This window comes from Cenococcum geophilum (assembly GCF_001692895.1).
Source record: "Cenococcum geophilum 1.58 unplaced genomic scaffold K441scaffold_35, whole genome shotgun sequence".
Classification (NCBI taxonomy): domain Eukaryota; kingdom Fungi; phylum Ascomycota; class Dothideomycetes; order Gloniales; family Gloniaceae; genus Cenococcum; species Cenococcum geophilum.
The window spans coordinates 221,704-235,173 of NW_027137593.1; the positions used below are offsets into that span (position 1 = coordinate 221,704).

At 41.7% G+C, this 13,470-nt stretch overlaps 2 protein-coding genes across 2 annotated transcripts; one reads left to right on the plus strand and one right to left on the minus strand.

Moving 5' to 3' along the window:
* Positions 1–5,362: 5,362 nt before the first annotated feature.
* On the minus strand, positions 5,363–6,882 carry K441DRAFT_706954 (peptidase, M4 family; the record flags this gene model as incomplete). The annotated part of the gene is made up of 3 exons (XM_067653694.1): positions 5,363–6,481; positions 6,680–6,802; positions 6,856–6,882. 3 exons carry the CDS (start codon positions 6,880–6,882, stop codon positions 5,555–5,557), a joined length of 1,077 nt encoding a protein of 358 aa, XP_067501378.1. The 3' UTR covers positions 5,363–5,554.
* A 5,515-nt stretch (positions 6,883–12,397) lies between these two features.
* On the plus strand, positions 12,398–12,635 carry K441DRAFT_663860 (uncharacterized protein). The gene is made up of 2 exons (XM_067649266.1): positions 12,398–12,460; positions 12,506–12,635. Exons 1-2 carry the CDS (start codon positions 12,424–12,426, stop codon positions 12,625–12,627), a joined length of 159 nt encoding a protein of 52 aa, XP_067501379.1. The 5' UTR covers positions 12,398–12,423; the 3' UTR covers positions 12,628–12,635.
* The last annotated feature ends 835 nt before the right edge of the window (positions 12,636–13,470 follow it).

The following is a 13,470-nucleotide window of genomic DNA, read 5'->3' on the forward strand; positions in this document are numbered from 1 at the left end:
GGTTTTTTTGCAATTCTATTTGGAGGAATATTATATTAAGTCTTCTAAACAAGGCCCGCATCAATTCTAGTACGATTAGAAGGTATAGCGATAGTATAATTAATGATTGAATTCTATATAGATATGCGCGTTGTTTTAATCCTGGTGTTCGCGCATAGACTACATCCTCTAAGGGCCCTGCCGTTTCAAGGGATAGTTCGTCCGTAAGGAAGTATCTTCTTATTACTGCATTATAATATCCTTTTATATGTTATTCCTTAAACCTAGTTAGAATCCCTAAATCCTCTTCTTATTCTAGTTTAGTAAGCTACTTAGCTCTTAGTATGCCTGCTCTAGGCCTATTAGTAATCCTTTATATAGGTGCTCTATCCCTTATATAACCTAATATACTAGATTTCTTATCTAGTTTTTAATCTTACTATAAGGTTATTCTTACTCTAAATTCCTCTATAGTTTCTTTCTTTTTACGTCTTGCGAGTAGATCCTTAAAGTTATCTTACTTTTTAATCTTATTAATAGTCCTTATTTATATCTTAAAATCTTAGTTCTATAGAATTCTTAATCCTAAGCTTGCTTCTATTTTAAGCTTTACTCCTACTTTAGTTTAACTAGGCTTAGGTATTCTTATCTTATCTTAAGAGTCTTAAATTTTACTTATCTTGTCTTAAGAGTCTTATATCTATAGGAAACTCTATCCTGAGCTTATTTATATATCTTTAAACTAAGCTATTACCCTACTCTATTAGTTTCTATCCGTTATGGGTCCTTAAGTATGCCTTATCTTATCTTAAAAATCTTAGTCGTCTCTTATCTTATCTTAAGAATCTTAAGCTTTTAGCCTTTTGCCTTTATTAAGTAATAAATTAGCACTAGCAGTCGTCTGCTTACTTAATCTCTATAAAATACTCTTCCTTTTATCTTATAAAGCGATAGATGCCGTATCTAATAGTATTATAATACCCGTTACTAAACCTTACTCTATAGCGGTCTTAGTCTCTACTTCTAATATAACTTCTTTAAGGTTTATACGTTCCTAGTAAACTACCTTTATTGCCTTATCGTCTGTAAATATTTCGCCTATATTAAACTTATCGTCCTTAATATCTAATCTACGTAATAGTTTATTAGTTCCCCTATATTTTAAGGATTTTAGCTCCTATAGCTAATAGCTTACGCCATACTTAGCGTCTTTATAAATTTGGTATGCGTTGTTATAACAAAACATAAAACTTCTAATTAAACATTTTTTTGTTCCCCGTAGTACACTATTATCCCTTTATATATATATATCCTCTACTACTAGTCTAGTTCCCTTTATTATATAGTAACTCTAACTATCTTTATAATCCCTCGCGAAATAACCTTATTTCCCGCAATTTATATAAGCTCTATCTTTAAACCACTAACTTTGCTATAAAGTCCGCCTAAATATCTTCTACTACTAAGATCCCTAATTTAGCCTCTGCTCCTTAGTCCTATAATTACTAGATCCTTAACCTTTAGGTTTTTATAGTTTCTTACTCTATCTCTTATAGGCTTCTTTGGTACTACTTAGGTCTATTAGTTTTATACTATACTATAGTTTCTAACTTAGCTTTAGTTGTTATATACTCTGCGCCTTATATAACTATAGAACTCTATCCTAGCCTCTCTTAGCCTGTTCCCTTTAGTAGATCCAATTATTAATCTTAATTACTTAATCTATTAACTTCTATAGGGTATCCGCATCTTCTATTAGAATAATTGCGTCCTAGACTTTAACCTTAAGTCCTTATTTATACTATACTATAAGCGCCTTATTATTCTACTTAACTTGCGTAGCTAACGTCTAGAACTATATTATATACTTAATTACTAAGGTTCGTTGCGTAATGTCTTAGAGTTTTCTTTCCGCTATAGTTACCGCCTCTAGGTCTCCAAATATTTATATAAGTCGCTCTATAAACCCTTCCCAGCTTAAGAATATAAATCGCACCTCTTAATTAGTAGTCGTTATCCCATTTGCCTATATTTCTATAAGGTAAAGCTTAAACCACTTAAGTGCCCTCCTTAATAGGAATAGTCCTACGTATACTATTTAATCCATAGGTATTAGTAGCTTTGCCCCTTCTTATGTAACTTTAAAGTATATTTACGTAAGAAATCCCTTAAGCTTTAATCTCTCTCCTAAGTATCTCTTAATTAATGGTAACTTAATCTTTACTGCTCTTATCCTATTAACCCTTTCTTCTAGCGCTGCATTATTGGTCATTAGTTAGTTAACTATCTCTTATAGTTATCTAACTGTTATAGGTTGCTGCGAGTTAGTATCTGCTATACTAGTATCGCCTTCTAATCTTAAAGTAGTTGCTGCCGTTAATAGCGTTGTAGTGGCTGCTTTTAGTGGCATGTTGTTTAACTTTCTATATTTAATACCATAACTAGGTAGTAATTATATAACGAAACCTTGTAGCAGGTACTACAGTAGGCTTATTATTAGGCTAGGTGTATAGGTAATATAAATTTAAGTTAATAACATAATAATAACTGGTGGAGTGGTTGCCTAATAGATTAACTCTAATTATATTCTAAGAATTACTATAAGGAAGGAACTATNTAGGTAGGGACTAAGGGTCCTTAAATACACAACCGTACTTCTATAAAATCCTTCTTATACGTAATATACATCTTATATATAAGGTATATAAGTTCCTCTCGTCCCTCTTATTTAATACGTAGCATATTATATAACCTCAGTTACTATTCCTCGTCACATAGCTCTATCGGCTCTATCTTGGACCGTGCTTATATTAACTAACTAGCTTCTTCCGACTCTTCTCCAAGTAGTCGTAACATCGTACTTAAAGCGTCCGTAACACTAATAATGCGGAAATACTAGCCCGCTTATAAGGCTGTAGCTAAGCTAAGATATAAGGCCGCGATCTCTAAGATAAAGGGGGTTTAATTACGCGTATAGATAATCTTAGAACGCCCTAGCGAAATAGAAAGGTTATTAGCATTATATACACCTATATAGATCTAGTAAGGGAAGATAGGTATCTAAATAGGGCCTATAGAGTCTATATATCTACCTTTAGGCAAGCCCGCACCGTCTATTATAATATCTACTATATCCACGCCACTTACTTAGCCGTTTATAATATCCTTACTACCTGCTTAGCCGCCGTTTATAATATCTATACCGTCCACTTAGCCGTCTATAATATCCACACCGTCTACTTAGCTGTCTATAATATCCGCACCGCCTACTTAGCTGTTTACTATATCCGCATTACCCTTACTAATATAGGTATAAGCTAATACTTAACTATCTCTCCTATTTATCCTTAATCTATAGGCGCCGCTAAGAAAATATAAAATGCTTTAAGGTAGTAATTTAGTCTTCTAGCTCTAGACTAAGTAGACTTTAGGGCTAGCAGGTAGGCCGTTAATTAAAGCTTTTAATTACTACTAGGGGGCACAACTAGCGGGTTAACGGCGAGGCTATATTCTATAGCCGTCGCTATAGGATAATTAAGGATATAAGATAGCGTGTAGAAGATAGTATAGCAAGAGATAAGAGATAGGCTATTAACTAGCTGGAACAGCTATAAGATTAGCGTTCTTTAGATTGGCTTTATAAGAATATCTAAATAGTTATTTTACTATAGTAACTAAGACGCCTTAATATATAACTGTACTACGGTAACTAAGACGCCTCTATATACGATTACACTGCAGTAACCAAGACGCCTTAATATATAACTGCACTGCAGTAACCAAGACGTCTTAATATAGGACTATACTAGTAACCGAGACATCTTAATATAGGACTACACTGCAGTAACTAAGACGCCTTAATGTATAACTGCACTATAGTGACCGAAACGCCTTAATATAGGACTGCACTGTATTAACCAAGACGCCTTAATATAGGACTATACTATAGTGACCGAGACGTCTTAATATAGGACTGTACTATAGTAACTAAGACGCCTTAATGTAGGAATAGAGCCCGTTTCAGTGTAAGAGATGGATGGATTGGATCTAGATCCAAATCCAAATCCATCAAATCCATCGGATCTGGATCAAGATCCAAACTTGATCCATTCTTAGGGCACGTTCAATAACTTTTTGGATACTGCTAGCCATACACCCCCTAAATAATACGCGTACACCCCCCAATTAATACGCATATACCCCCTACCTCATTTAGTTTAGAAGCTTCCTTATTAAGTTAGAATATCACGTATGTTTGACTTGTTTGCACCTATATCGCGAAAATCAAAAGTGCAAGTATAGCCAGTATGTTACTTAAATGCTGAGGGCTCTCTACAAATAGATCTATTAACGTAATTGGTAATTATAGAGCTAGTTATAGAGTTAATTAGCTAACTGCCGCAATGCTTTATAATTATAGGCTCTTGGATGTAAAGCAAAGGTGTTAATTTAGGTCCCACTGGGCGCAGGCGCAGGCGCGGGCGTGGGCGCGGGCGTGGGCGCGGGCAGCAGAGGTAGCAGCACCCAAATTAGTTTGCGCAACGCCTTATAAAGCACTACACAATCTAATTAATTAATTTAGGCGCGATCTAAATTAAGACTCTACTACTTATAATATAACTAAAATCAAGACTTAATCGTGATGTTGCAGTTATAAAACTTGCATAGCGCGCACTTTGATTTTCGCGATGCAAGCACAAACAAGTTAAACGCACGTGATATTCTAACTTAATAAGGATGCATCTAACTTAATAAAGAAGCGTCTAAACTAAATAAGGTAGGGGGTGTATGCGTATTAATTGGAGGGTATACGCGTGTTATTTAGGGGGTATATGGCTAGTATTATCCAAAAAGGTATCGAATGTGCCCTAAGAATGGATAAAGTTTGGATCTAGATCCATATCCACGCCACCAATGGATTAGGCGTGGATTAGTGGATTAATGGATCCCGATCCAATCTCGATCCATCCATCTCTTACACTGGCCCGTTTAGGTGTTATAAATTTAGAGTAACATTACGCGACCGTCCAGAAGTACCGATCTAACATAAATTATGTACCTTTTCGCCCAAAATCGCGTGCGAAAGTACTCGGGGGCTGTCGCTGCGCGACCTCGTGCGGGGTTCGGGAGCGTTATCAGCAGGGGTGGCCCTAATCTCGTATTAACCCGGGTCGTAACCACGCCAAATCAGCCCCCCCGATATGTGATAGTTATGTTAAGCATACTTGGCTTCCTTAAGGTTCTAGTGGGTAAGAATAACCTATAAATATACAGAGGCGCGGATATTAAGTGAACAATAGTAACTGCAGTGCCGGCTGGAGCAGTAGGCTTAGAAAGTGAACCCACCAAGATCCTTTCAGCTCTCCATGCAAAGCTAGGCGAGCCCAACTCCGATGGCGATTGAGCCCCTCGGGAAGATTGCAGTGATCAGTGGAGGACTCTGGCGCCAGCTTGAGCGAGACACAATCGCGCCGTTGGAAACATGCACACATAGAAACAGAGAGAACTCCATGTCAATTGATAAGCTACCTTCACCGTCAGATTGGCTAACGATAGCTTCCCGTCATGCTCAGCATCAGACGAGAACACCAACAGCAACCCAAGCATTGCGGACAATGATTGATGCACTAATGCCGAACAAGTTGTTGGCCTGATCAACTGTCACATCTGCCCACTCTTTGAAAGTGGCAATTGGCTTGATGCGGCTGTCGGTCAAAGTGGCATACCAGATCTTTCCGGCCTTCTCCCACGCAAAGCCACCGAAGCCAATGGCAGCCAGGTAGAATGCCCGATTGGGAATGCCCGAGGTATAATGGACATCCAGGTTGTCGTTATACTGACTGAAATGGGAAATCTGGCGGTCCCGGCCGCGGATAGGATCATTGAATGCAGTTCCCGGGTTGGCGATGTCTCGGAGAGCCGGGCCCTTGATGGCAACTGGGAACAGATTCTGGCCAGTGAGCCAATCGGCGTCAGCCGCAGTCTGGTTGAAGTGCCATTGCTCAACCAACGCGGCAAAGACATCGGAGATGGACTCGTTCAGGCCTCCGTACTGTTTGGAGTATTTGAGCCCAGCCGTATATTGAGTGATGGCGTGGGTCAGTTCGTGCGCCACAACATCAAGTGAATCGGTAAAATAGTCGAAGATAATGCCATCACCATCGCCAAAAGCAAACTGGGTGCCGTCGAAGAAGGCGTTGTTGTAGCCAAGTGGGTTCCCGGGTTCGTTGTCAAAGTGGACAGTAGCAACAGCATTGCTGCCCTTGCCGTCGAGGGAGTTGCGGCCAAACACGGTATGGAAGAACTTGAGCGTGATGCCAATACCGTCATAGACATTGTTGACCTGTCTGTCGGTAGTCCGCCTAGCACCTTCCGCGCGAGCAAGAGTGCCAGGAAGATTGCCGGTACCCTTCGCATCGTAAACAAGGCGCTTCAACTGGAGAGGAGCAGCCGAAGGATCATGGGGCTCGTCCGTCGCCGCAGGACCAACAAGAGCAGCTCTCTGTTCGCGTATCTTAGCATCTGTCCTCAATGTTGCCCTTGCACTTTCTCGAGCCTCGTCACCTGCCGCTTCGCTCTGGGTAACATGCTCGAGAACATAGGGCGGGACAAAGCCTGAGCTCACAATGGGTGCCTGGGCTACCGAGACTCCAGGTTCGTCGGCAGCGCTAGCTGCTTGAGCGGCCTCTAGGGCTTGCACACGCTGCTCACGAAGGTTCTGGTCGACGGAGAGGGTGCGTAGAGCAGCCTGCCGGGCTTCCTCCGGAGCAGCGGTGGACTCGGCGATGTGCTTGAGGATATAGGCGGGGATAAAGTGGCAAGTCTGCAGTAAGAGGTCAGCATGGTGATTGACAACAAGGCATTTAGGGGTCTTACAGCCCCAGACTCGTGTTTGTCGCACATGATGGTTGATACGGACGTACTTTGTGACAAAAGGGGTACAACAGGTTAGTACTTGTAAGCAGGTCGTTACAGATCTTGATCAAACTTTGGTGAATCCAAAACCAAGAATTTACACCTGATTCTCACCATCTAGACCACATTTATATACCTCGACTATGGACCACCGGTCAAAAGTGGCCCCCAAGAAGGCCGACAACGCCTTGCACACCTCCAATATACCGCGTATTAACCCAGACCAAAAGCAAGGGTTCCGTTGGCTCGCCAAAAGCTGAGGCCATCATCACGATAATCTGTCGTCTCTTTACCCAATTATTGTGTCATAAGAAAGATATTGGATCGTTGAGGAGCATGTCGCTCAGCTGGGCGGAAGATTCTGCACACTTGGCAGCCGCCTAGCTAAGCTTACCAAGCCAATAGACAGAAACCGCCAAGTCCTCAGACGATTCTTTTGCTTGGGAAGAGTCCAATACGTTCACAGGGCTGGGTTCCCAGACTCGAAGGCTGTGCTAATATTCTCACCGGTCGGCTGTTGTCTGCTGTTAGCCAGGCAGGTATCACAACAAATAACTTAAGCTGGCTGGTAGGTAGAGACACAAAATTAAACAATTGATCTATTTTATTTAAGGTGGCTCTAAGAGCCCTAATATACATAAGAGAATTGACCCCCTATAGGGGTCCCTAGAGGGTGGTATAACAAGACGAAATTAGGCTGATACTGATGTCTGACAGCCGTCGTCGCACCTCTACAGTAAAGCTACCTCCGCGGCCAATACACCCCCTCAGGTCTAACGTAGAGCGTCAGAGCTGGATTACCGGATTAGGCAGTCGGGATAGACGAGCTGGTGGTAAGCTTTAATATGGCTAAGTATCTCCCTCCATAATTTTGGTAGTGGAAAGTGGTCTCAATGTCCATACGTCCTCATAGCAGCTGTATAAAATGCGTAAGCCAATAGTATCGTATCTAGATCAATAAGGTCATTATCACCCTTATCACCCTTGACCGCAAAGGGTCGTCGTCGTAGATCCTAATTAGGCATATCTTTCTTCTTTACCATAGGCCGCTTTTCACGGCCAGAACGTCTCTCACCCCCTAACAATAAGCCTGCTATCGTCTAAGATTCGGAACGAGGTGTAGGATCTACAAACAGTGGTTCAGTAACTTCAGAAGATAACTAAGTGGTAGATGGTGTCTGTAACGCAGGAGATACCACAGTAGATAGCATTTACTGAGGCGCCGAAGATGTAGATAGTATCAACGACGTCAGTGGAGTCGTTAACGCCTATATAGGTATAGATAGTCCTAAAGTCGGATCCGTAGAAGGCAGCTAACAGAGTTCTTCTATTAAGATCTAAATGCTTTTTAACGTAGGCGTAACGTCAATATTTACTAAATGCGGTAGTCCTACATCCAGTTCTTCATTAAAGTTCTCCATCCAGTTTTTACTTTTTCGAAGATTATCCAGTAGATTCTGGACTTGTTAAAGGTAATTTATCTTAGTCTGCGAGATAAAATATTCTGGTGTTTTAGGAGTAGGTGGTAAGGTAGCAATAGCATTAATAAGGTAGAGACCTCTGTATTTTGTAAGGTTACCAAATAGGCTTCCGTCATCTTTATAGCGCAGATTATTCGTAAATTAGTTAATAATTACTCTAACCCTGCGGAGCTTTGCTACGGATATTAGATTGGTATAAAAATAGGGAGCGTACGCTATATTCCGTAATATCAGATACCGAGTTAGGCGTTATTTTCCCACCTCAATTGCCAAGTTGATATTACCGTATCCATAAATTTCTGCCCCAGAATCTCCAGCTATTGCTATAGATATGTATAGCTTAAGGTCACGGAAGTATCTAATATTGTTGCAGAAGTGAGTGTCTACTATAGTGTTATACCCCCAGGCATTAATTAACGACAGATCCAAATGTTCCTACAATAATAATAATAAGTAGGATGTTGTTACAGCCGCCGCTGTAGCTCGAGGTCGGTCCAGATCCTTGATCTTTTTGGCAGTAGACAAAGCTAACGGAGACGTCCTTAACCTAGGACCTTCCTTCTTAATCTGCTTGAGCCTCCTATCATAATACTACTTATTTGTTGGGACCTTAAGCCATTCCTAACACCTCTATAAACACTTATTATTTAGTATAAAGTTAGAACCTCAAAGAGACTAAAACAGTTGCTTGCAGTTCTTTAACTTATAGGGTAAACTATAAGCAGAACACTTTATCTTAGGCGATTAAGAGGGTACTAGGGTGGTAGACGTCGTAGGATCTACAGATAGCTGTCCTAAAAGTATAGCATAGGCGTTACATCCCGCATTCGGATGCTTATAGAGGAGGTTAAATTCCTTAATCATTGTCGCCATTTTGAGCTTTTCTAACCTCTTTGCTACCTTTTAAATAAAGGTATAATATAGAGCTGGATAGATCTCCTTATAGTCCTAAACAAAGGCTTATATAACGCTGCCTTCTATTACCTCTATTAACCCTTCCTCTAGCTCTTCGCCGTTTTATATAATAGTGATATAAAGCTAAAGCTATAATTCTAGAGTCTAGCGTTTAGGCCCTTATTTCCGTTTCTTTAGATCATCTAGTACCATTTACTATAGCGTAGCTTAAGATAGCTTTGCTACCTTCTTTAGCTATCTTAGAATTAAATATGGTATAGTAAGGTTTTTAAGATACCCTGAGAAGTTAGTGCCCACGGTAGTATATAAGAGTGCTGTAAACGTGTGGAGCTTCTCTTCCCACTTTAGGTAGTCCTGTCATTAGAGCTTGTAGAGCTTAAAGAGCATTCTCTATATCTCTAGAGATTGCTAAGTTTGTTATTCTTAACTTAATAACCCAGGTATAACTATTCCAGTAGATAATGGAGTTACTGCTAGAGCTGCAGGAGCCGCTGCTGGTGCTACAGGATCTGCAGGTACTGCTACAGGTGCTGCTATAGGTGCTATAGGAGCTGCTGCTATCAAAGGTATAGCTAGCTTATTATTTTCTTTAATTTCGTTCTCCGTCTTATCTAGGTTAACATAGTCCCAGATCTTTACAAAACTTACTTCTTAGCGGATAAATTAAAACCATAAAGGCCAGTCCTTCTAGGTCAGCAAAAGAGGGTTTATAGAGTCCTTGGTTGCCATATTAGCTTTTATTTTAAGGTTGCGTAAAAAGACGCGCTTACGCATAAAGTACGCGATATTTCGTGACGAACTATGCTCAAAGAGGCTTAGTGGTAGTCATCTGGCCACTGAGATCTCCCTAGTGCTCAGAAGGTTACCGGGCTCATAACTGTTAGCCAAGCAGGTATCACGACAAATAACTTAAGCTGGCTGGTAGGTAGAGACACAGAATTGAACGATTGATCTGTTTTATTTAAGGTGGCTCTAAGAGCCCTAATATACATAAGAGAATTGACCCCCTACAGGGGTCCCTAGAGGGTGGTGTAACAAGACGAAATTAGGCTGATACTGATGTCTGACAGCCGTCGTCGCACCTCTGCAGTAAAGCTACCTCCGCGGCCAACATCTGCGTCGTCAACGCTCAATAAGGGAGTGGAGATAGAGTTGACTCCCCTGCATGCGTAAGCTCCTACGCAGCTAGAGCTTCGCCTGCACTGTGATCACATCCCTTTTTGCGGCAGAAGCAATGGTCTACGGAATAGCCGAACGGGACCCTCCGTTACGGAGGCCACTAATTAGTGTATAAAACTTCAGCTCTGTAGACCTGCAGCCTTCAGCTCCAATGCAAGAACTCGGAGGCAAGCTCTAGTGCCAAGTATAGAGCCGAGCCTGGCTTAGATCTAGACCGGGTGCGGCGCAATCGAGCAGTAAGCCTCGCAGTGATATCATACTACTCCCTTGCAGTAGAGGTTCATCGTATGTGAGAGTCAACAACAACAGCGGCTATGATCTCTCCTTAACAATGGCGCTAGTTGAGCTAAAACAGAATACAGAGTGGAAAACCGTCAGCCAGACGATTGAACCTTCGAACTGCAGCCCTTGAGCTTGAACCGTTCAGGTCAACGCAGCCTCAGCTGAGCATTCAGGGCTGCCGTGATGGACGCAGCAATGCAGCCAAGCTTCAACTACCAGTATCCGAAGCGGAAAACTGCTCACGAGGACTGTGCTGAAAGCTGGACCAAGTTACCAACCAGAACTTTGGTTATGTGGATCGCCCATCCCGTGGCTGAAGCACGAGGTTAGGTGAGTGGTTGCGTGGATTAAGAGAAAGGGTACAGTTGTGCTAGAAGCAAGAAAGCACCTAGGAATAGTGGTCGAATGCCGTGATAGGATCCGTAAACAAGGCAGATAAGAATCCAGACTGTCGGTGCGGCTAATATTCCGAATCTCTTTCTTTGCGTACCGCTTGGTCTGGAAGCTTTCATCATCTCGTTTTTGACACTGCTCATGGTCCACGCCATAAGGACGATATTCATCCCCAGCGCTATCAAGCAAATCTTCGCCGCCGCCCATATCGCCGCCGAATAAGGGATTAATAAGGAGCAAGGAGCTCCTGAAGCGTTCAACCGCGAGTGAACCACTTGCTTTCTCGAAAAGCTTGTTCCCAAGTGTCCTGCGGGCTCTTCCCCCTTTTCCTCTTCATTGTCGAGACATCGAACAGGTAAACGTAGCACTTTTCAGCGCCCTGGTACCAGCGAAACATGGAGTTGAGTGACTCCGAAAGCTCGGAATCACTCGACTTCTTGACGCAACAGCTGTCCACCCAGTCTAGAAAGGACCGGAACAAGTGAATCGATTGCAGCTTAATTGCTGTCCTACAGACTTTCTCTAAGTGTTTAGTTACTTATTGGAATAGTTAAGGTGTGGTTACCCCGCGATATGGGAAGATTTGAAGCTGGCGTCTAGTTCAAAGCTTTCGGAGTGAAACGCTTGGCTGTCAGGTGCTGCAAGCTGGCCGCTTGAGTGTTGATTGGTCCATGTTTGTTTCGCCACATAGGGCATTTCTCCCCGCACCAAAAGAGGTTAGACTGGGTTATGTGTAAAAAAAACCTATTGACATCCATACTTTACGGTTTTGATGTTACATATCAAAACAGTCAGCCCTTACATGTCTGCGCCTTACCCAGATGGGTTATTGTTGTGTCCGGAAGTACCGACCTGCATGGCGAATTTTCCTCCTACACCACGTACATTATTGACCGTGGTTCAAAAGCATAATAGTGAGAATCGCGCGGTTGAATTAGCCCTTCTATGGTTTAAATGAGTGAAAAAATAATGATGGCTATGCTGTAGTACTGAAACATTGTTGTGGCATAAAAGTACAGTCTGCGGAACTCAGGCAACAAGAAGGCCATACTTGTGTAATTTTTGAGTGCAAAGTATCTGAAATAGAAAGGACTGGCTACAGAGCACAATGATGGTAGCACTATAGATATATTAACTTGTGCGCAGGTTCTGAGTTGCTCCAAAGCCAAAGTACCTCCTATTTGTTTCGGAACACAGGTGTCTTGTTACACTGGGGGGAGGCTAACTCCACAGGACAATGACCGTTCGGGCGACGATGATGACCGTTCGAGCGGCAATAATGAACGTCCGGGTAACGATGATGACGAGCGCTCGATCTACAAAATATAGTCGTTGGTCACGAGAGGACGACGACAACCTACTTAAGTGGATAAAAGATGGTAAGCAATGGGATTGGATCTGTCGCCAGTTTCCGAACAGAACTCCGGGGGCTGTGCGGCTGCGCTGGTACACAAAGTTGCGACCGAAAGCAAAGCCAAATTGATAGGTCCAACTTGGAACGTGTATAAAGAAACAAGCGCCCTGAGCAGGAGAGCGACCTCTTGTCTAAATTGCCCTGGCCAAGGACCGGGCGCCTAAGGCATGTGTGCAGGAGGGTGCGCTAATTATTGCGGACAAGCTGATCGGTGTAACGTAGGTGATAGGGTTATGACGGTCTGCATACAAGGGGGTACAGTCAAATCTCCTTAATACGATATGGGGTATATAACGATAACCTCTACATTACGATCTACACCCCTTAATCAAGCCTTTTTTGGTGTAATATTACGATAATCTGACCTTTGACGATATTATTAAGCACCTACCACTAATATTGGTATAAGCAGATTTTAATTTGCTAGATTTGACCTTTGCTTACCGCAAGTTTAGCCATTAAATCTATTATATAACGATTAAAATCCATTAAAATTACCCTTAGATCTTACTCTCTATACTTAATTCTATCTTATTTATTATAGTAAGATATTAAAATTCTATAAGGCAACGCTGTTACGGCTTTACTAATTACGAGCGTTAGAAAATACGCGCCTACTACTAAAAATACCCCGGTTTACTATAATTAGAGATTGCTTACTAGGTAAGCAACTTTCTCCATTATAATATTAATTAATCCTTAATATTAAAAATACTAAGCAATAAATTTAAACAGCTTAATTAAGCTAAATTATAACGTGGGTAAAGTATATAAGAGCGAAAGAGAGCTACCGAATATCCTCTTTTAGAGGAGGCTCTCTTTAAGTGGCACTAACGCCTATAAAACTCTCGTATTTCTATTACCGGCGACCTTATACGTGCTGCTGCCACTTAATTATAGCAACGAATACCC